General features: G+C 39.5%; 1 protein-coding gene across 8 annotated transcripts in view; it reads left to right on the top strand.

The window, feature by feature from the left end:
* LOC125887522 (cytosolic carboxypeptidase 4) overlaps positions 1-25,337 on the top strand; it is a 668,935-nt gene that overhangs the window by 312,231 nt on the left and 331,367 nt on the right. For all 8 annotated transcript variants that reach the window (XM_049574398.1, XM_049574403.1, XM_049574402.1 and 5 more), the window contains 2 exons: positions 1,593-1,709; positions 10,502-10,700. In XM_049574398.1, the coding sequence (XP_049430355.1) occupies positions 1,593-1,709; positions 10,502-10,700 (316 nt within the window). The remainder of the gene's footprint in view (positions 1-1,592; positions 1,710-10,501; positions 10,701-25,337) is intronic.

Raw genomic sequence — 25,337 nt, 5'->3', positions numbered from 1 at the left:
CTAGCAGCCTTAGGACGCAGATGCAGAATGGGATATGTTTCAGATGTTGCAAGTATGTTAATGGAAACACATTGAACATGATAACGCACAGTACAGCATCACCCAGATGTGCTGACAGCGGCACCCCTCTATAATGTAGTCTGTAATGATATGACAAGACACAACAACCTGATGATATTTTTTTCTGGTGGTACACTTTTAGAAGTGGAACAGTGTGAATCAGTGTAGAACAATGCAAAAACAAACTATTTATTTTGGATGGTAACACGTTACATGACATTGTACATGTTAAAATATTACTCCAGATCCTGTTGGTAACACTTTATATTACTTTGTTACTGCTAAAACGTAACATTACTGTATGCAATGTGTTACTTTTGTAATGCATCACCCCCAGCACTAACTGTATATTTATGTATATTTATGCTGTGTCGGAAGGGGCCTGTTGAGGTGGCCCAGGCATCTGATCAGGATCCTCCTTGGTACCTCCCGTTAGTGGTGTTCCGGACACGTCCAACTGGTGGGCGGCTCTGAGGCAGACCAAGAACATGCTTGAGGAATTATATATCTTGTCTGGCCTGGGAACACCTCTGGACCCCCCAGGAGGAGCTAGAAAGTGTCGCCGGAGAGAGGGATGTCTGGGGTACTGGGGTAGCCTCTTGCTCCCACGACCCAGCCTGAATAAGCAGTTGAAAATGGATGGATCCAATCTAATCCAATCTAATTGATTTCAGCTAGTAGTCATTAGTTTGGTTTTCTCTGTAAAGACTGAAATGTATGTTAAGATCTATGTTACATTTGTCGGGAGCATTGATAAAGACACTTTACTTAGAGGCATGCATCGAAAAATAATGCATGGTGTCCCTGGCCAATCAGAACCAAGCATTCTTGTGGTCCATTTTTTCAGAACCAAAGACAGACTTTATTTAACACCTCAAAGCAAGTGATAGCGGTTGTTTTTATATATCCTGAAAGGTCCCCTCTTCACATTTCAAATTCTTTTCATGGTAGAGTTTAAAAGTGAGTAGTATAATTCAGACAAGTAAGAGCATGTTACATGTATGATATAGTTTGAAACATTGGTGCCATACCTGAACACATCCTGTGAGACACACATGGAACACAGATGCTACTGCTCTGCTAACATACTGTTCTCATTATTTATCATAACACAATGGCAGAGTCATGTGCCAGTGCACCTCTATAATTAAAGATAGACTAAGTAAAATAAAACTTTAAATGAGCTTGATTAAGACTGAAAACAAGATAGTTATTGTTGTTGTTATTTGCAGAGGTAAAAGTAATGAGGCGATTAGGAAGGAAAAAGACTGATGGTGGGAGAGGTGAGACAAGATGGAGTGGTCAGGAGGAGGTGAACAGAGCACAAGGAGAGGAGTTAACGGGAGAGTTGAGGGGAAAAATAAAGTCAGCCTCAACTGAGCCCATTTTCTTGTGGGTGAAGGTATAATCTCTGACCTGACCTGGTTCCAAACAATTTTCTCTGTAATTCAAAGGTCTGCTCCCCTTTTCACCTGCTTGTTCTTTAAGTTTCCTCTTCATGTCCTTACGCTTATGTGTGTCTCTCTGTCCAGGATGATGATTTGGAGACTGACCTGAACAAACTACGTCTTCCTCCTGACCCAGACAGACCCAAAGAGCTGCTGCCGCAGTATAGCCGCCTCTGTCCTGAACTCTCATATGACTTCCAGGTACACGTTTATATTGGCAGCTGGTGACTAGAATTTTCACAATTTTTACTATAACCCTAAGTACCACCCATGAATGCAGACTGGCCAATCATAGCGCAGCCAGCTCTGATGCAAGATCTGCCAACTTTAAAGCTGGGCTCCATAGACTCATGCAATAGTTTCAGATTTTCTTTATTTTAAGGCCAGATTTGTGGATGTTGAGGTAGTCATGGTTAAACATTGTTCAGTTCAGACAACTTTATTTGTCCTTTAGGCAAGGCAATTCAGTTTCGCAGTTCACCCAATACAGTACACACACTCACATTTCCATTCACAGCTCACAGTTAGTGTTACAGCAGTAAGGAATGTCTAAGATAAGAGGCATGTAATATAGTGCAGTAATACTAATTAATACAAAGATGGGTAAGAAAAGCATAAAAACCATAAAAGACCATAAAAAACCCCATTAAAAAACACACACACACAAAAAAAAAACTACAGACCACAAGGAAAAACAGCTAAGGAATTGAAGTGTTTAGCAAATCCTTGTCATCCACTCCCTCAACCTCAATAGTTTGCTTGGTCTCATGTGGAGAGTGGTTAATTGAGGCCATACATTTGATTCTACGCCAGGCTGCTCTGAGGTCACCGTTATTATACTGTGCTTCAATTTTTCTCCAATAGTATATTTTTTCCCTAACTATTGCACACTTAACTTCTCTGGAAACGTCTTTCAGCTTAGCTTCAGATTTTTTTCTTTTTGTTGAGAACAGATTTGAGGTCTCAAGTAATCCACGGTTTGTTATTTGGGGGCGTAACAACCTTTTTAGTTGGGATAACTAATTCCTCACAAAAAGAGATATAGGAGGACACAGTGTCACACAGCTCGTCAATATCCTGGCAAGCGTCAGAGAAACACTCCTAGTCGGTACAGTCAAAACATGCTTGCAAAGATGAGACACTATCGTTAGACCAAGTCTTAACCTCCTTCTCTGTACATTTAAGATGCCTGAAGGTGGGCCTGTACACAGGCATCAGGTACACACTGTATTGTAAAGTGACCTTGGGTTTCTTGGAAGGCGTTATATAAATTATTACTATTAGTAGTAGTAGTAGTAGTACTATTACACACTATTGTGGAACGAAGTGCTGAGGGAGGCGCAAGCATCGTTACAGGCTCATACGCATTGTGCACCAATCCATAATACAGGTCAATCATTGAGTTTTTTTGTGTGGTGGCGCAATATACTTATTGTTCATACATCCTCAGGGTTTTACTCTTACTTTTACTTAAGGTACATCGGTTAAAATCACCAAGAATAAACTTTGGAGCGTCAGGGCAGATAGCGTCCAGTCTGTGGCTTACGTCAGCAATCAGCTGAGAAACAGCTGACACGTTGGTCCGCGGGTGAATGTAAACAATAGTAAAAAATAGCTGCTGGAACTCTCGAGGCAGATAGCATGGACGGAGAGAGATTGAAAGGAGTTCAGTATCAGGAGATCATATCCTCTCTCGCACAATAGCAGTGTTACAGTACCTCTGGTTAATGTAGAAACAAACTCCCCCTCCTCATGATTTTCCTGTGATCTTCGGTGAGCGGTCCAACTGAAGTGGCCCACCAAACCCGCTGAGTGAAGTCCTCATCACGGTTAAGACCAAATATTCATGACGGATTTGGGATTCACAGAACCACAGATGATTTATCATTTGGTAAAATCATCACTGGACATTTAACCCTATGGGCCCGAACGACGCATAGTGCGTCCAAATTCACACCTGTTCTTCTCTATTGATTTTCTCCGCGCCCGTGCGTCATAGCGAGACGCCACACATATCACTTGAAACAGCGGAATTGTAGCTAACTTGTCGGTAGTCCAATGTTTTCACAGTGAAAAACAATGGTAAAGTTACACTAAAATTATGTATAACAGCTTTCATAAAGCTTTGCACACACATTACTCTTGGATGGATTACTCGCGAATGCAGGCTTGCACAGAAATGCCACACATATCACATGAAAGTGCAGGAGCAGAGCTTTCCAATGATATCACACATCATTGTACTCTCATCCCATCATGCTATAAATCCAGATTAACTGTCTACAAAATAAAAACCTGATGAATTTCTTTACAATCCATTATACAGATCTTGTTATCAGTCACTTCATATAGTGAGGAATATCGTATCTTACCACGTCTTAGGCTTGCGTGTGTTTCTTCCTGTCTGTCCACATTTGTAGTCCGGCTTTCAAGATGCAAATATCTCCATATTGTCCAGTTGACACTCCATCAAACTTTGTATGACAAGACCAGCCACTTCACCTTTGCGCACCCAGACAACTGCAGCCTAATTCTGCATTCTGACGGGCCGTAGTCACCATATAGTCACCATATACATGGAGGGGGACATGTGTCCCCCCCAATGCCCAAAATGCCCTCCAATATATAACTGAAACTGAAAAACAACAACAAACTTTGTTTACTGCAATCAAAGTGGTAAATATTATCTTGGAGGACATCCTTGCACTTGGCTGATTATTTTTCTATGATCTTAGATGTAAATATTGCATGTTTCTTTCAAATAAAACACATTTTTGACTTGTGAATGAGTCAATGGAATTTCTTGCAATAATGAAAAAATACTGGCAATCATGTCCGTCTGGCACAAACCACATGCTTTGGACAGCTGTGAAGTGACAGAATGTCCCATCATCATGGTTCTTATATTGCCAGATTCCAGAGAGTCTCCCCTCTTCATATATGGCAGAATATGTCATTTTCCAACTTGCTATGGTGAGATACATGTAAAAATGTAAGAATTTAGTAACACAGATTTGTTTTTTTTCATTGATATAAAAATTAATATAAAATACAGGCACACAGAAGGACATGGAATGATGGCAAATCTGGATAGCCCACATTGTCCTGAAAAAAACAAGATATAGCATGTGTATGTAGCCTTTATAATGACTGTGATATGAGCTTAAAAGTAAAGGCAGTAAAAATACCCCAAAAACGCCTAGGGCCCATAGGGTTAAAGGCTTTTTCCTCTGCATGCTCTTTGTCTTTCAAACAAAAAGAGCCATGTAACACCCATCTCCACAGGAGGTCTCACCTCACACCTCAGTGAGACACAAGTCTCACAACTTGATTGGACAGGACTTTTACAGTGACATGTGGCTCTGATGTCATAGGCATCTGTACAAGGCCTGCTCCCTTCAGACAACTCTCTTTTTGCTCCAACTGCGGAGCAGTGCACACCTCTTTCTGGCTGGGCCTGGAACAGCAGAGGCCCAGACCCTTGCTCCATAGCCCCAAACCACTAATGGGAGGGCAATTGATCACAGACTCTCTTGCAAACACAAGGTTTGCAACTAGCTTTCCAGCAACAAGGAACTAAGTGAGTTAGCACCCAGCGTCTAACTCTGCTAAACCCTGAGCGACCAGCTTCTTTGGAGTTTCACCTTTGGAACAAAGGACCCAACAAAGGCTGCACCTGGAACCATCTTCCCAGCCTTCTTCTGCCGGCTAACAAAGCAGCACACCCCCAAGTGACTCTTTCTCCCATCCATTCAAGGATCAGTAACGTAACAACTGGGCATAGCTTATCACAGCTTTACAGCCTAAGCAAGACTGTTTAACTTGTTGTATGTGATTTGATGCTGTTCATTGAGTTATTGTTGTGATAGTTTGCAGTTAGGTCATTGATTGGTTGGCTTCGCCAAAGCTAAGTGTTTAGTTTGCTAATACTGTTCACAAACAGATTCTTGCACACAACTTAACAATCTCTGCACTAATCCAGACCGTTTGCAACACATGTCACATTGACACAGACTCAGTAAGAGGCATCTCAAAGTTCCCGCTTCTTTTCCTGTGTCTTTGTCCTGACTACACGGTCAGATAAACACCTTCCCTGACCTGAAGCCAACTTTGATTCGGCCGTAGACCAAACAGCTCTTTGATCACCACACCCACCTTTGTCGTTCTCTTCTTTCTTTCTTTCTTTCTCTCTCTCTTTCTCTCTCTCTCTCTCTCTCTCTCTCTCTCTCTCTCTCACTCACACACACACACACACACACACACACACACATACACACCAAGCTTGTATATAGTTAGATAGAATTTGTGTGTTTTGGTTTGCTTTGCTAGTTTGTGAATAAATAAAATTCTTTGGAATCATACCTTCTGTCTGTTTAATGTTGCACAAGAGTGAATGAATAGTCAACCTCTGCTGCATCAAGAACTCCGAAATCGTTCAGGTGTTACTGTTAATTTTGGTTGTTGTCATTAATTTAATTATTAATCAACTCCAAATTAATAGTTTAGCCTATTTTATGAGACTGATATCTTTAACTGGCTATCATTTTTCCACGAGGTGATTTAATGTTAATTAAGTCACATTATTTAACATAATAATTATTAATAATAATTATTAATTATTTCCGATAGCCAATTAAATCCCAACATATTTGGTGTCCCTTGGTGAGGCCTAATGTGTTGACCCCAACATTTTGGTGCCTCCGTGTGTAGCCAGAATTTATGTTCCCAACAATGGGATGAGTTGAAACAGGCAACCATTTGTACTGCACCGTTCTGCAACATTCTAAAAATCTGCCGGTTCACACCAATGCAACTAGATGAGACAGTGTTCATCTCTCTGCAACAACTCTCTGTACTTCCGTTCTGATTTTTGGTTTTTCAGGCTTATTTTGTAGGGTGAATATAATTTGTACTTCTTAAATCACCAGTGCCAATTAATCAGTCAATGAGAATGGACTGTGCAGTCACACTGTTGGCTTTCACTATTTCTGTGTCTAGAATTTGACATAAGAGTGCTGAGTATCAGTGTAAATTCTTTTGCCCACAGTGTGCAAGTGGTGAGTTCATTATGTCCCATGAGCTGTCTAAGCTGTTTCAGTCTAATAAACGAGCAAATAATCATCTCTGTTAAATGCTACAGTCATATAAACACTTAAGCTAAATAGCTGTCACTGACAAACCTTTCAGTCTTTCTAGCCAAATTGGCTACCCAGCCTACTGACAGTTACTGCTCACTGTGCTTTGTGTTAATGTTAGCCAGTGAACAAGAGACTATAGCCACACAGTGGCTATCGTTCCCTACTTTAGAGGGTTTGTGCTGTGCAACCACAGACGTGCTACTGGCTTGGCTGCTGACAAGAATCTGTCGCTGTGCAGCAGCTTGCGCTTAGGCTTTGGAGTCGTGTATGTTACTGTGCTACTGGGTTAGCTGCTAAAGAGTGTCTTTGAGGGCATGACTGATTGACAGGGTAGTGATCCAATCATGACAACCTGTGCTCCTACCGGGTTATTTATTTCTTAAATTAATTTATTAATTTTATATTCAAACTGAAAACATTATGTGAATAACACTCAAGTCATTCAAGTCATCGTGTCTCAAGTCAAGTCTCGAGTCTTTAACTTCCAAGTCCAAGTCAAGTCTCAAGTCTTTTATTTTTTGTCAAGTCAAGTCACAAGTCATCAAAACAGTGACTCGAGTCGACTGGAGTCCAAGTCACAATGACTCAAGTCCCCATCTCTGTCGTCTACGAACCTTTATCACATGACGAAAACGAGACGACACGCAACGTAAATGATGGTCATGTGACGATAACTATAATTAAATATATAATGCAATATTGCTGACGAATAAAAACAAGACTAAATGTGGTTTACAAAATAAAACCTCTGCTAAAATGTCTCTTCATTTTTGTTGACCAGAACGAGACGAGATAAAATAACGTTATGTTTGGTTGCATTATTATTATTATTTTTGCAGTATTTCTGTTTCCTAGGCTGTGCGTCGCACTGCGCAGACGGATTGCAGCCATGACGATATACAATACAACATCACTCGCTCTCATGTGATATTGCTTTTATACAACAGTTCAACAACAGCTTAAACAGCAATGCTGAGTAAGGAAATGTTAACAAAAGGTGATGAAATAAATTAAGTATGTTTTGTAGCTCCGCGAAAAACAAACATTTCCCCCAGTCTGTTGCCAGGCAACGTGGCACACACCAGGAACTCACACGCTACTTTGTATTTACATTGATCTGCAGCTGTGTAACTTCGTCCAGTTCACCTGATGAAACGTTGGAAAACCTGGATGTTGGCACAGCCGGATTCAGCTTCCACTCTCCCTCATTCTCATCAGTACCTCATCAGATGATCATTGATAATTCCTGACTGTTATCGCTTAATTTTTGCTCCTCTCCAGTTTGTCGAGGTCGGCTGATGTTACACAAACACACCTGGAGGTCTGCACAGAAGAGTCCTGCCTTTCCTTTTACTCGTCCTCTCCTGACGACCTCTCATAATTTAATTCAAATGTAATTTTGGGGAAAATATCCATCTTCTTGGTGTAACGCTAGTGTCAGTTTGTGTCAATGTAGCAAGTGTGATAGTTGGTTAATTAATGGCTGTATTTATATTTATTACACGGCTCTATTAAATGCTGTATTCTTATTGGTCAGTCGTGGCATTCAGAGGTCTGATAATACTGTGTAATGACCGTTGCTATGTAGCACAGCGTTGCTAGGGACGCTGCCCTGACAACAGTTACTTTTTTATCGGGCAAACGTAGCCGTTACCGCTTCAAAATAATAATTTACAAGATACAAAGATGGAGTTTTTCACGATATAACTTTTAACATATTTGGTGAGCATGAAAATCTTGATTCATGGTTACTGGCTGAAGATGAGAAGAATGCCAGAGAAGAGGGATGCTCAGAGGCAACTGCGCGTCGGGGTTCTATTCCCCTGTCGGAAGTTATTTTCCCAGTATTCACTGGCTCATTATACATTATCCCTTACTTATAACACCTGTGAGCGGAGTGATTTTACTGTTACAATCCCAGTGATGTTATACTCTATATCAGCACTCATGGAATGCCTCTCGTCCAATCAAATTACTTGGTCAGAACGAACTGGTGTATAAATAAATATATATTTAGCTCTAACTAAGAGCTAATTTAGAAAAGAAAATTTTGGTTTGGTTATACTATACTAGGTACTTATACTATATTGACTGGGTATAATAGAATTGCATTACTAAAAAGAGACTAAAATACAATTTTCATTGACTAAAACTAGACTAAAATGTCATCAGTTTTCGTCGACTAAAACGAGACGAAAATAGTCATGGATTATTCTGACTAAAATAAGACAAAAATGCTCAGACTTTTAGTTGACTGAAACTTGACTAGACAAAAAAGAGTATGAACATGACTAAAACTAATAAAAACTAAAATGACAGTTTGACACAAACACTAGACTAAAACTAAAATTAAAACAGGCTGCCAAAAACAACACTATGTTAGCCCCGTTAGCTCAACACCGGAGCCTGATATGTAACCATTCATCCATGTCTCAGTGAACACAAGGACGCAGCAGTCCCTCAGTCCTCGGTGAGTGGATCTCCACAGTTGGATGTAATCCATTTTCGTGTCCAGCAAGCTCCCCGTTGGGACAGCTCCAGGCGAAACCATAGTCATGTCAGGGCCAGCTCGACGTAGCAGGCCAAGCTTGCTACACATCCTGAGCTCTCTCGGTTGTAGCGTTAGATCTCTGCAGCGGTTTCTAATGTCTGTTAGAAACTGTATTGCGCTGAAGAATTTACTTCTTGTTGCACCATGTTTATAGTTTTTATCCACAAGCGTCCCTGTTACTAGTTTATATCCACAAGCATCCCTGTTACTCGCCTATTTGTTGTCTCACAGACTCGGGGGTGGGGGTGTTACACAAGTGGTTACGTCAGTCGGAGGCCTCCACATGGGGATGGCAGACAGGTCCGAATGCAATGATTCGTCGGAGTTTTCTTAGAACCATACGAGAATGGTGTAATTATGAGTTTTTATTTCTGGTGGAATTCACTTACATTTTAGTGTGCCATCAGCTTATTAATAGCATTTTAACCTAAACAAAGAAAAGTGTAAAATTTCCAGAAAGGTAAGTGTTGCTTTAAGCTGTATATATTATTTTCAAATGTAATAGGATACTTTAATATATTTTTCAGTATGTAATGCGTACCGAATTGAAAGCCTCATTCCAAACAATTCCATACAAATACATGTATTGTTACAATTCTAGTAAGCATATAAGTAACAACGTATATAAAGATGCTTTAAAGCTTTATGGAAGCATGACAGGGTCCAAAAAAAAAAAATCATGATTTTATGGACCTTTTGAGTAGCCTCATTTTGATGTTGTCAAAATTACGACATGTCTTTTTCCTTTCCGATAGGTTTAATCAGAGTTTTTCAAAGTGACACAAGAGATTTGCACCTCACTGAATCTAAATGCTTGCTTTCTCCTGAAAGGTCAACAAATAGAAAGCTTAAGTATGATTAAAGTATGATGGCTTTGAATTAGAGCATTATAATTCTGCTTTTAACAATGTTCTCTTTGAAGATTAACTGATGCACTCTCCTTTTTACATAACTCATAACTGTGAACCAACCACTACACCAGAACTGTAACCCATTCTTTTTTTTTTTTTTTTTTTTTACTTATTTAGATAAAAGCCATGTTGGTACTGTTTCCTCAGTAGTTGTAGTTTTCTGGTTATTTCCTAAAAAATTCAAGTGTCTTGTACACTATGTGCTATGAGTTGATATTTTTTTACATGCTGCTTCTTCAGACACAATGATACATTTATTTGGACTGTCCACATGTCTGTTTAAAGTCCACTAAATCAAGCATGAGGCATGAAGCTGGTGTTTTAGCAGCTGTTGAAGACATGCAGGCCTTTGCGCAAGTCACATGACTGTAAACCAACATCTGTGTCTTACAGGAGCTGGATTTAAGTTCTGAGCCAGACGAGCACACGACAGCATCATCAGCATCTTCGTCAGATGAGGAAGCTTTCCTGCTCAACATATGCCCTTTCCACTACTCCAGGAGGGACAGAAGGAGGTGTAATGCCATCAGTGATTTGTTCACCTCCTCTTCAAGGTCTTACTCAGAGGCGGAACCAGAAGGATACAAACCAGGTCAGTTAGTGCATTTGTTAAAAAAAAGTTAGTTAGATCTGAAATAGCAAAAAGCATTCTCCATTAGTGTCACATGTGAAGAGCAAAGCAACTACTGTATTAAGCTGTGCTTTATTACTTTCTCCTGGTAATGACATTTTATTGCACTGTATTGAAAGATACCATCCATCCATCAAACCATCCATCTATTTCCATCCACTTATCAGAGGCCAGGTTGAGGGGGCAGCAGGCTGAGCAAGGTACTCTTGACATCCCTCTCCCCAGCAACACTCTCCAGCTCCTCTTGGGGTTTCCCAAGGTGTTCCTTGGCCAGATAAGATTTATAATCCCCCCAGCATGTTCTGAGTCTGCCCAGGGGCCTCATACCAGTTGGATGTGCCCAGAACACCTCATGTTCAAATAAACACAAGAAATTTGTGCTCTAGAGAAAGGATAAGCGCTTAGTGAATAACCTCCTAAGCCCTATAATAAGCTATTATGGCAAGGCTTAAATATACAGACCAGTGAGCAGTGATAACCAACACGTCTTTGGGGTTATCAGGTGGGAACCTTCTTTCACCAGTTTTTCATCTAGTTGTTCCCACGACACCTCCAGGAGGCTAGACAGTGATCTCTGGCATCCCAGAGACAGTCCCCTAATGCCAGCTGTCACTACTCCCCACACCAATCCAACAACCTTTACCTTACCTTACACATGGCTTTCTCAGCCCAAACAGCACCGTCGCCTTCAACAAACCCAGGCACCGTTAATGCGAGCTCCAGGTAGTGTCCGTGCCGATACTATCTTTCCCAGCACATTCACCATACTCTATTTCACACGCTACATAGCATAACTCCAGTATAAGCTACAGATGCAGCCACTTCAAATTTCTTACGCCATTCGAAAGCCTTCTGGAAGCCTGCCAACTTCCAGCCAAATACCATTCCACCCACCTTTCTGGGGGTGTGCCTTGATTCCACTGTAACATGCCCATTTATTCAATTACAAGGTGTCACTATGACTTGGCGCTTCCCTCACAGAAACACAAAAACTAACAAAGATTTAGAGGTGCTTGTACTTTGCCTGGTAGTATTTCCATTCTATGCTACATTATTAATCTACTCCACTGTCTCAGATGTGAATATCACACTTTCATTGCACTATTTTTATTTCATAGATTTAGTTTGGCCTATTAGTTACAGTACTTTTGTACAATAATATAAATTTGTTGCTCGGTTATATTATTACAGGTTACAATAAGCCACCCAGCAGTATTTAAGTTATTAAAATGAGCACCTTTATCTGCTGCAGCATCAGTGTTATAAACACATTAGTTATTAAAGAAAACCTAAAATTTTGTTACAATTGGCCCAGGTCTCCCCTATCTGAAAATATTGAGTCAGTCTTTCAGAATAATGAGAAACATTCTAAAAATAAGTTAATGCCTGAAAATAATTACTTAAATCATTTCGAAAAAGTTGCTCATTAAGACATTTAAATTTTAAAATTACATTAACATTAATTAAGAGACAAAATCATTTATTTGGTTTCAGGGGCGGATCTAGAAGAATATTTATGGGATGGCGAGAGGGGGACAGGAAACTTTTTGAGGGGTGGCAACATATGGCAGACGTATATATACTAAATTTAATCACAGTTATCACAGTTTGATGAGAAAGAGTACACACTACATAACGGCACGGGCTGAAATTTACAAACTCATACAGACAAACTTAATTTCATGCAATCAATGTCTTGCATTTGAGGTTTCATGTGAAACAGTTCATATTAGGAATAAGAGACCATACAATGTGATCTCACTTAATAGGAGACAGAAGTATGGTAACACTACTGTAGGTGGGGCATTATCACAGGAAAGGCATTAAGGTAAGACACAGGTAATAAGTGGCAGATGTGTGAGAGAGGAAGCAAACAGTTTTTGACTGTGTCAGAGTGGCAGTGTTGCAGGCAGCATTTGTACAAGAAGAAACTATCCAAAGAAAAACTTACCCATGAAGATCTATGGATTGAGCTGTACTATGGTGAGCATAAATACACTGTGGAAATAAATGGGTCTCGGCACTCAAACAAGGTACTGGACATGGCTTTTATTGTTTACTCAGAACACACATTCTCCCCATTTGTCCCTCAGTAGCTTGAACATTTTTTTGACAGATGACAGATGGTTTTAACTGATAAAGTGATGAGGAGGGTGTGTCTGCAGACCTGGAGACCGCAGATTCAGACCTGCAGATCTGGACCCGCAGTTCTAGACCCCTTGTATTTCGCGACAGCGCCCTCTATTTCATTGGAAGCCAAAAACGTGTATAGGCTTACGTTTTCATACAAGCATGAAACTGTTTACATATTTGCAATTAGTGTACTTTATGCTAAAAGTTAATTTTGTATTCATGTATATCATGTAATACACCTTTATTTTTTTAAATATATTTTTTCCTTTATTATTCATAATATTATTATCATGTGTGTTTATATCACTACACTGATATTACTCTATAGCATATATTTAGAGATTTTGTGGATAGAAATTAAGCTCATCCAGCGCAGATGATCAGAAATGTATTTTTGTTTATTATTAGGTTTTGGCCTTGTTCATGTGTGTAAAACGGTTGAAAAATCTTAACTTTGAATAATTAGGGACTCTCTTTTTAAGGTGCACATAACAATCCAGAAAGGGGAAACCACAGTGAAGTGGAGGAGTTTTGTGGAGGATCGAAAGGCAGATGAGGAAGGAAGGGGCACTATTGTTAATATGTCGATATAATAATGTATTTGCTATGCTCCAGAATCTTCAGTATTTCAGTGTAGACTGTGATAGGTATTTAATTTTTTTTTTAAGTATTTCTGTTTTCAGTTTTGTGATATGTTTGATTTCTTTTTTTCTCTGCAGATCTCCCTGATGTGTGATGTAACAACTGCACACAATAAAACATTTCAAACCATTTCAGTAGCCTATTTCACAGCCTTTGTTTCAAATTCCCACAACAAAAGTGAGCACTGGACACCCAAGACTAGACACTTCCTATTATATGTTGTAGCGGGTTTGATCAATGCAGTGCAAGTTTTTGGCGCGCTAGTCAGAGCAGTCTGATGAATATTAACAAATAAAGAACTAAAATACTTGGATTAAACCATACAGAACAACCAGCAAACAGTAATGATGCAGAACAGCACCCAGGCATAAATCAACAATTAAATCTTGGTATTTTTATTCGGGTGTAATAAAATTTTAAAATTGTAAATTGTAATAAAGCATTAAAAGTCCAACTTCTTTCAAACAGTGGTGGTTGGGTGAGACGCTGATTTAGTTGCAGTTATACAGCCGTCCAGTAGGGGACGAAAAACAAGGGGTCTAGAACTGCGGGTCCAGAATTGCGGGTCTGAATCTGCAGTCTCCGGGTCTGCAGAGACATACTATTGACAGTGATGAGAAATACAGTACAGTATATACAGCATTCACAACAGTTAAAGTGCCATGAAAGGGACATTACATGCATGTAAATCTGAGCTGCTGTTTCAACAAATTACACAAAAAGGCTCACAGATAATTGATGTTTGCGAGTATTCTAGCCAGGGATGAGATTTGTACCAGTCGCTGCAGAAGCTTCTCCTGGCTCCTCCCTGGAGGGTCTTAGGGAAACTCTCTCGCTTTGACTGCACTGGCACCCTGGACTTGGATACGTCTAGAAGATGGAGGGGAGGAAAAATTCAAACTGCATTACATCTGAACTAATTATATAACAACTAGTAAAAAGACAATCAATTTGGAACTGTGATTGATTAGTTAGTATAACCATCAGACTGCGTTAACACACACTAAAATTTTAGCCTGGGAGAGTATTTTTAGGTTCATTTGTTTAATTTTGGAATTTAACCTGAGCAATAGATCTAAAATACATTATACACAAAATATTAAAACTCTGTCCCCATCTCATCACACTTTCACACTTAGAAGTTTCCCTAATTATTCATATTTAAGCAAACATGAATATTTATATTTATTTGAAGAAGTCTAAGCAATGTCTCTTAAATGCACCTTATAGTAAAATGTCCGTTTTTGTCATTTGTCGTTCTCATTCATATTGTAAAGTCCGCCAGGACGTGTGGAAGGATGACACGGTTATTCGGCAAACCACCATTTATTAATCCACAGTACGGGTTACTGTTGGCCGTAACCACGCCAAAACAACCAACAAAACAAGGACTTAGCTGTAACGTTAGCTCAAACCATGCACTGCTGCTCTCTCCTCCAGCTCGCTCATACACACCAGCACGTGCACTCACACAGCCCTCATCCCCGTCACACTCGCCCCCCGCCCCCCTACCTATACTCATTCAATCCCAAACATGCCATTAACTTAATTAACACTTACTGCAGGGTCGCTACACTATGTAACTTAGTATACTATGCAGCAACAATTTCCATTCCGTGTGGACCAGCTCGACTGGAGACCGTTGGTGATGGTTCAGGCACTCTCCTTTACCTTTCACTGTCTGAGCCCTGCACGATATCTTCGAAGTAACTTTACAATGTGTTGGGGTCAACATATTAGGCTTTGCACGGAGGCACCAAATATGTTGGGATCAATATATTAGGTCTCACCAAGAGGCACCAAATATGTAGGGATTTAATTGGCTACCAGAAATAGTTAATAATTATTATTAATAATTAATAATCATGTTAAATAATGTGACTTAATTAACATTAAATCACCTTGTGGGGCACCATTCCCGTAAAGGGAAAAATGAAAGCCAGTTAAAGTCTCATGAAATACGCTAAACTATTCATTTGGAGTTTTGATTAATAATTAAATTAATGACAACAACCAAAATTAACAGTAACGCCTGAAGGACTTTGGAGTTCTTGACGCAGCAGAGGCTGACTATTCATTCACTCTTGTGCAACATTAAACAGACAGCAGGTATGATTCCAAAGAATTATATTTATTCACAACTAGCAAAGCAAACCAAAACACACAAATTCTAACTAACTATATACAAGCTTGGTGTGTATATGTGTGTGTGTGTATGTGTGTGTGAGAGAGAGAAAGAAGAGAAAGGCAAAGGCGGGTGTTGTGATCAAGGAGCCGTTTGGCATACAAAACAAAATGGCTGACAACAGAGAACTACCAAAATGGCCGAATCAAGGCTGGCTTCAGGTCGAGGGAGGTGTTTGTCTGACCGTGTGGCCAGGACAAAGACAAAGGAAAAGAAGCGGGAACTTTGAGATGTCTGTTTGGGTGTAGCTCTGGTGAAAGCCTATTTGTTAATGAGTCTGTGCCAATGTGACGTATGTTGCAAATGGTCTGGATTAGTGCAGAGATTGTTTAGTTGTGCGCAAGAATCTGTTTGTGAACAGTATTAGCAAACTAAACACTTAGCTTTGGCGAAGCCAACTAATCAATGACCTAACTGCAAACAATCACAACAATAACTCAATGAACAGCATCAAATCATATACAACAAGTTAAACAGTCTTGCTTAGCCTGTAAAGCTGTGATAAGCTATGCCCAGTTGTTCCATTACCGATCCTTGAATGGATGGGAGAAAGAGTCACTTGGTGGTGTGCTGCTTTGTTAGCCGGCAGAAGAAGGCTGGGAAGATGGTTCCAGATACAGTCTTTGTTGGGTCCTTTGTTCCAAAGGTGAAACTCTGAGGAAGCTGGTCGCTCAGGGTTTAGCAGAGTTAGACACTGGGTGCTAACTCACTTAGTTCCTTGTTGCTGGAAAGGTGGTTGCAAACCTTGTGTTTCAAGTGAGTCTGTGATCAATTGCCCTCCTGTTAGTGGTTTGGGGCTGTGGCGCAAGGGTCTGGTCCTCTGCTGTTCCAGGCCCAGCCGGAAAGAGGTTTCCACTGCTCAACAGCTGGAGCAAGAGAGAGAAAAGGCTTGGAGGGAGCACAGATCTACAGATGCCTGTGACATCAGGGTCACATGTCACTGTAAAGGTCCTGTCCAATCAAGTTTTGGGACTTGAGTCTCACTGAGGTGTGAGGTGAGACCTCCTGTGGAGATGGGTGTCACATAGCTCTCTTTGTTTGGAGAACAAAGAGCATGCAGAGGAAAAAGCCCTTAAATCTCCAGTTTAGATTTTATCAAATGATAAATCATCTGTGGTCCTGTGAATCCCAACAGATGTTTTCCTTGACTGACGTTGAATCAATATTAGCTTTTGTAGCCTACTTTACACAGAACTAACGTCATACCTAGCTAACGTTACATGTATAGTTAGCGATATAACGGTCTTCAACCTGATTTTCATCATCTCAAAATCAGCATCACACTGTGCTTTCATTATTATTTCATTTCTTGATAGATAGTTAATCAGTTTTTACCTTTTTCCTCCTGCGTCTCCTTTCCTCCAACTCCCAGCTTTTCCAAACAAAGCAGTCTCTTGCCGCTCTGGCGTCATCTCGTGCTGCATTCACTGCAGTCAGACATGGGAGATTCGCGCTCGTAAATGTCAAATTGGTCATAACTTTTCTTTGAATTCGCTGCCAACTGGGGTGGCAGCAGGGGTGGCAAGGCTTTCTTGCTTTCTGCCACCCTTTTATGAGGTAGTTCAGACATCGACAGTGACGATGAGTTGTTAAATGTTCGTATCAAAAGTTTGTATAGCCCACTTAGTGTGACGATCTGAATGACTGGGAAACCTATTCAGATGGAAACACTCACCCATTCAGAGGGAATGAAAAGGTTCATGTTAATGCTAATTATGTTTTTGAGCTCTCTCACCTTCCAAGATAAACAGGACCACATTACGTCGCGTTAGTGAAAGTACTTCACTCCTTTTCAGTTAAACTCTGCAGGCTACGTGCAGCTTGACTGTCATTGTGGCTGCATATGAGGATGAAATGCCCATTTCAGCCCGTGATCTCTCACTGACTGACTGACAGCCTCATTGATATGGGGTCAGATCAGTTCAGGGACGAAAATCCCATTTCATAGTTGGGGGGACAATAAACAGTAAAATTTTAGAGAATAATTCCGAGGGGGGGGGGACAAGGAAAAAAAGTTGTACAAATTCATTAAGTTGTGATGATTTAATTGGAGATTGACAGAGACTGCAACATTTGACTCAGAAATGAAAGAAATCTGTTTTAACCCTTTGATGCACAACATGGGTCTAAAGTGACCCGACTGAGTTTTTATGTTCTATATCTTTGCAATAAATTAACTTCATCATTCAGTATTCCAGGTTTTCCTCAATTAACTTGTTTTTGATCATTATACATCCTTATTTTATATTTTCCTTTCTTACTTTTTTAATAAAAACCCTTTTTGTATCACTACCCTTCTAATGCACAACATGGGTCTAAAATGACCCATATCCATTTTCTATGATATTTCATGTATGGCTGAGTGTTTCTATGATATATCTTTGAAATAAATGTATTTTATCATTTATTATTCCAAGTAATCAGTAAATATCTTGTTTTTGTTTAGCACAAATCATCATTTTATTTTTTTCCTTTCTTATTTTATGAACAAGCACAGCTTTTGTATTTCTACATCAAGTTTGCACACATGGGTTAGCATTTGGCGGGAACCTGTGAAAGTTGTTTGATTGCAAGTAAGAACATACTTACCATGGACAACTATTCACAACTCAGCACAGCTCCCTTTGTACATCTGATACATGTTAGTCTTGTTTTACAATTGTTCAAACATTACCCTAATAAAATATATGATGATAATTGTGAAATATAGTTGTACATTATATTTGATTAGGTTTAGGTTACCTTGAGTGAGTACATTACTTGTAAGTAATTACTGTTAGCTAGCTAGCTGTTGACATATTCTATTTTAGTTCTTTGTAGTTAGCAAACTATTGTAGTTAGCTAAGTCGTTATCTAACTATTTGGCTAAGTAGTTGGCTAAGCTACTTAGCCTAGGAGTTAAATAACTAACTTAATAGGATGGTGTCCTCCAGACTTGCTTCGTTTCAACGAAAAATCTCTTCTTGAATAAACTCTTCTCTTCACAGAAGTACCCATTAGTAGTTGAGAAACATATAATAAAATTCAGTAAAACTAAGTAAAATTGCAGAGCTACCAGACTTTGCTGCTATAATAGTTGAAGCGCGTGTTCTAGAATGAACCACCCTCACCCTCCTTGAAGGTCAAGTTAATTTTATTTAGTTTTATTTTCTATGTAGCACCAGATCACAGCAGAAGTCATTTGAGGTTACCTTTCCTATAGAACATGTCTATAACTTGTCCTTTTATTAAACAAACTCAATAGCCCCATGTCATTTATCTTGTTTACACCATGGCATGTCATTTCTGTCTCTACATAGTCATGTTATCTGTTATCAGAGGTATGTGTATGTGACAAAATGATAAATAAACATGTTGCAAATACTGTATGAGTGTTTGGCCCCACTCACTGCTGAAGTAATTATTTGAAACAAATTATTATTATTGTATTAAGTCATTTGATTTTAAATCACACTTGGATGAATGGGTCATTTTTGATCTGTGTGTAAACTTGATGTAGTAATACAAAAACTATTTTTGTTCATAAAGTATGAAAAGAAAAATGGAAATAATGACCTGTTGTAATCAAATACAAGATATTTAAAGAATACTTGGAATATTCAATCATAAAATAATTTGATTTCAAAAGATAGAGCAAAGAAACACTCAGCCAGCATGAAATAACATGGGAAATGGATATGGGTCGTTTTTGACCCATGTTGTGCATTAGAAGGGGTGTGCATATGTTGTGCATCAAAGGGTTAAAAACAAAGTAGATGTCTACTAGGTAACTGAACATATATCAAGGCAGTAACTCAAAAATCTAGGACAGAACAGTCAACACTAAAAAGAGGCTACTTTTTCTCTGGAGACAAAACAATTCATAAACCTGGATAAAACCTTCCTGGAAATAAATCTAAAATGTCAGTAAAATCTGAACTACCTCTGACAGCAATATCCAGACAGTTAGTCTTTTAGAATGACAAAAATAAATATTACTGCTCTTGTCCTGTCCTCTCCCTCTTCTTTCTCTCCTGTCCTCTCTGACTATCACGAAACTCTGAGCTTAATCATTAGCTTTTAGCTTAGCAGCACTCGTAATTGAGTACGCTTTTGAACAATGCAGGAGAAATGTTGCAGATAGTGTTGTCATGGTACCAAAATTGGGACCCGCGGTACGATACCAGTGAAAGTATCATGGTTCTGAGTAGTATCACGATACCACAGCGAAAATGAGGCAGATGTGCCTTTTGTCATTTATAAAAAGATAAATCACTTTTCTATAATACATCAATGATATTTCAATGGAATAAATTACTTATTGACTTATTCATACTTCAAAAACGGCATCAATAAGTGATCAACATAGTGGGGATCGAAATAAAATAAATAAATAAAATAAAAATCAACCAGCCACCCTCCTCCCCTGACAAGTTAAGAACAGTCCCTAAAGTGCGGTGAGGTTTGTGGACCATTACCTGCCACAAAGCGAGAAATGTGAATGGCTCGTTTGTCCTCTCACACGTCACATACCTGTGTGCCGCCACAGCTCGGCTGTTCAGGTACTTCTGGGCAGTCATGACACCAAGAAGAGGAAATTGTTGGACCTGGAGCTGGACTTCTCTGTCGCCGGTAAGCCATTATCTTGCGCTGTGGAGCACTATGGCTGCCTTTTTTGACAGGAATATATTCCTGTCTGTGTCTGTGACTGTGACCCCCGTTCAACCCACAACCGGAAGGATTCGCCTTTCATTTCTGCTGCTGGTTGAAATCTGTACTCGCACAACGAGCTCCTAAATTATGGAGTTATATTTGTCTCATTCAATTTCAATTCAATTTTATTTATAAAGCCCAATATCACAAATTACAATTTGCCTCACAGGGCTTTACAGCACACGACATCCCTCTGTCCTTAGGACCCTCACAGCAGATAAGGAAAAACTCCCCAAAAAGACCCCTTTAACAGGGAAAAAAAAACGGTAGAAACCTCAGGAAGAGCAACTGAGGAGGGATCCCTCTTCCAGGACGGACAGACGTGCAATAGATGTCGTGCAGAACAGATCAACATAATAAATTAACAGTAATCCATATGACACAATGAGACAGACAGAGAGAGAGAGAGAGAGAGAGAGAGAGAGAGATGCAGGTAATGACAGTAGCTTACAACAACATTATTGAAAGTAATAATATTATAGTTATAGTTCTGGTTACTGTGGTACAATATGTTGAAGTATATATTAATATCTGATAGTATACATATGTGACAATAATCATATGTGTATAATAACAGTAGAAGTATGGCTAATGATAACAGCAGCAGCAGGAGGCATCTGGCAGGACCACGGCAGCAGCACAACCACACATGTCACACTATCCAGGCACCACTGCCATACGAGTTAACCTGAGAGACAGTGGAGCACGAAGGCTCTGGAGAAGAAGCCGAGTTAGTGATATCCAGAATGGCCGAGTTAGCAAGATGCAGTAACAGGACACGAGAGAGAGAGAGAGAGAGAGAGAGAGAGAAGGGGAGAAGGTGCCCGGTGTATGATAGGGGGTCCTCCGGCAGACTAGGCCTAAGTCAGCCTAACTAGTGGCTGGTACAAGGCAAGCCTGAGCCAGCCCTAACTGTAAGCTTTATCAAAGAGGAAAGTCTTAAGTCTAGTCTTAAATGTGGGGACGGTATCTGCCTCCCGGACCGCAACAGGAAGATGATTCCAAAGGAGAGGAGCCTGATAGCTGAAGGCTCTGGCTCCTGATCTACTTTTGGAGACCTTAGGGACCACGAGCAACCCTGCATTCTCCGAGCGCAGTGTTCTGGTGGGATAATATGGCACTATGAGCTCTCTAAGATATGATGGAGCTTGACCATTTAGAGCTTTATAAGTTAACAGTAGGATTTTAAATTCAATTCTGGATTTTACAGGGAGCCAGTGCAGAGAAGCTAAAACAGGAGAAATATGATCTTGTTTCTTAGTTCCTGTTAGTACACATGCTGCTGCATTCTGAATAAGCTGGAGAGTTTTTAAGGACTTACTAGAGCTACCTGATAATAAAGAGTTAGAGTAATCCAGCCTTGATGTAACAAAAGCGTAGACAAATTTTTCTGCATCCTTTCGGGTCAGGACAGGCCTAATTTTTGCAATATTACGCAGATGAAAAAATGCAGTCCATAAGGTTTGTTTTAAATGAGAATTAAAGGACAAATCTTGATCAAATGTTACTCCGAGGTTTCTTACTGTAGTACTAGAGGCCAGAGCAATGCCATCTAGAGAAACTATGTCATCAGATAAAGAGTCTCTGAGTTGTTTGGGGCCAAGTACAATAACTTCAGTTTTGTCTGAATTTAACATCAGGAAATTGGTGCTCATCCAGGTTTTTATGTCTTTAAGGCAGTTATGAAGTTTAGTTAAGTGATTACTTTCTTCTTGCTTCATCAATAAATACAACTGTGTATCATCCGCATAACAATGTAAATTTACAGAGTGAGTTCTAATGATGTTACCTAAATGAAGCATATATGGAGTAAATAGGATTGTTCCGAGCACAGAACCTTGCGGAACTCCAAAACAAACTTTAGTACGTAAGGATGATTCATTATGAACGTGAACAAACTGAAAACGATCAGATAAATAAGATTTAAACCAGCTTAGTGCAGAACCTTTTAGGCCAATTAAGTGTTCCAGTCTCTGTAGCAGAATTTGATGGTCAATTGTGTCAAATGCCGCACTAAGATCTAATAAAACAAGTACAGAGACGAGTCCTTTGTCTGAAGCAATCAGAAGGTCATTTGTAATATTTTAACTAGTGCTGTCTCAGTACTATGATGCATTCTGAATCCTGACTGAAATTCCTCAAATAAATTATTATCATGGAGAAAATCACACAGCTGGTCTGCGACTACTTTCTCAAGGATCTTTGAAAGAAAGGGAAGATTAGATATTGGTCTATAGTTGAATAACACCTCTGGATCCAGGGTGGGCTTTTTTTAGGAGAGTTTTAATTACAGCTACCTTAAAAGACTGTGGTACATAGCCTGTTAATAAGGACATATTGATCATGTCTAATATATGAATGTTAACTAAAGGTAAGACCTCCTTAAGTAGCCTAGTTGGGATGGGGTCTAAGAGACACGTTGATGATTTAGATGAAGAAATCACTGCGGTCAATTCTTGAAGAGAAACTGGGGAGAAGCAATCTAAATATATATTAGGTCTTACAGCTGTGTTTGAGGTTAGATAAGTACTATCTGAGGACAGGAGGTCATGAATTTTGCCTCTAATAGTTAGAATTTCGTCATTAAGAAAGCTCATAAATTCATCATCACTGCTAAGGGCTAAAGGAATACAAGGCTCAATAGAGCTGTGACTCTCAATCAGCCTGGCTACAGTGCTGAAAAAAAACCTGGGGTTGTTCTTACTGTCTTCTATTAATGCTGAATAATAGTTTTCTCTGGCATAGCGGAGGCCGCTCTTATACGTTTTGAGACTGTCTGCCCAGATTAAACGAGATTCTTCCAGTTTGGTTAATTGCCAATTCCTTTCAAATAATAATTAATAACTGTAAATGCACAGAGGGTGATCTACAAATATTTCTTGATCTGCACACGTTTCATAATTGTGTGTGAACAGATCGACAATCTGTGTGTAAATGTGTAATCTGTCAATATAAAACACATTCCACAAATACAAAAAGTATCTGTGAATACATCAAATTAATTTGCAAATAAATGAAAAGCATTTGTGAATATCTTCCTAACATTTACAACTTTAGAACAGCCATTTGTGAACTCAGTTTTTATATGTGAATTGAAAAAACATTTGTGGATCTCAGTTCGATGCATGTGGATTTGCTTTTTACACACACAGATTTTTGAGATAAACTTTCCGCCGGTCCGAACAAAAATGCACTCCTATCACTCGGCCATCTTCGGATAGCACGTGATCGCCCAACTGATAACGTCATTTCCGCATGTGAAAGTAAGAGCATGCAGTCTTTCTATGAGCTGTTTTTTTTTTGTTTGTTTTTTAATAATAATCAGCGAAAGGTAATGTGCATTCATTGTTTTATGTTAATGTCATACAGTGAGTATTAGTGTTTGTTTATTTGTTCTATGTATCTGGCACACACTTTTGTATACATTTCTGTTTGAGTATGAAAGGCACGGTGGCTTGGCTACTTCTTCAGTTGGCAGTTATCAGCCAACTCATCCTTTATATTTTTCATTTCTTCTTTCGAGTAGGATTAAAGTCACAAAGCACTTCACATCTTATTATTAGTGTACTCTTACTAATGTAGTTGTAATGTCTGTGCTGACCGCACCGTGTTTAGTTAGGTTACATCGTTTCAGTGAGGTTACGTTAACTGTTGTAAGATATGACAAGTGGCAACACCCTGGTTAAGGTCTTCGATAGAACAGCTGTTGGTGTCGGTAGCTCTTTTTGTTCAGAAATGTAATATTGTAGTTGTATTGTTCATTGTTAATATGTAGATTGTGCTAAGCTAATATTAGCTACTGAAACAGCACCTGTTGCCATGGCAACAGCAAACATTCATGTTGCGGGCTAGGGGGACAAAAGCAGGGTGCAGCATTTTATGTTAGGGTTAATGCCCGACTACTATTTAATCTCTGTAGTTGACAGGCGTTGCCATGGAAACCCGCTGGTGCCGCAGCGTAGAGAGCGACTCTGATCAGTGAAGTGAAGTGAGATGATGGCTAAACGTTACGTGTTTTTTTTTCAGAAGATGATTATTTCAGAAAGCCAGTGCTCTTCTTACCGCTTGTGTGTTACAGACTCTGGTGGTCAGAGGATGATGTGCAAAAAAAAAACTTGAGAAATCGTTTTTAATTGCAACAAATAATTCATAAACGTATAGCAGTCGAGATTAAATCATATAAACACATTAACAAATTAACGATTGTTTGTATTTAAAATTAAATGCTACATTACCATTGATAGTGAAATTTGAAAGTGATATGGGTATGTCCATCATAGTGGCATTTGAAGGACGGAGATTGACAGATTGAGCACTGCTTTTTTGGATATTTGGAGACAACAAGATGTTGCTCCAGTCTCGTCTCTCCTGCGCTGACGGAGCCCAATAAGCCTGCAGGCTGCTCTCACACCGATGTCCCGTGACAGTCATGATGTAACGAGCGTGAGGCCGGCATTAGAGAGCCAACCTACAGCTGTGCTCCGGAGGCTGTGATTGGTGTAGACCCACGACTCCCTGTGCCGTTTCTCCCTTTTCTTTTCATTTTCTAACCTCTCTTCTTCTGCATCCCAGTCATCAAAATGATCAAATTCACCAAATAAATTAAATGAAACGATAAAATCACTCATGATGCCCATTGTAATCAGTTGTCTCTCTCTGTTGCCATGATTACAAACTAGCAGTTGAGCCAGCGCAATAATTTAGAACCTGTCATCAGGTAATTTGACCGGAACATCTCTTTAGCTGCTTTTAACGGACATCCTGCAGCCAGTCAGAATTGAGTATTCACCCAGACCATGGTATAAACATTGTTAATAGACCAGAAGTCAGTACCATCCAACCTGTAAAAGATAACTTGTGTCATGTTTCACTTACCATTGCATTTATTGTAATCATGCATCCCATTTGTTGTTTTTAGCATAATTGGTATTTTCTATATGTATAAT

Source organism: Epinephelus fuscoguttatus, linkage group LG4 (genome assembly GCF_011397635.1).
Source record: "Epinephelus fuscoguttatus linkage group LG4, E.fuscoguttatus.final_Chr_v1".
Classification (NCBI taxonomy): Eukaryota; Metazoa; Chordata; class Actinopteri; order Perciformes; family Serranidae; genus Epinephelus; species Epinephelus fuscoguttatus.
Note: the sequence above shows the minus strand (reverse complement) of the source record. Positions and strands in the feature narration are given on the sequence as shown.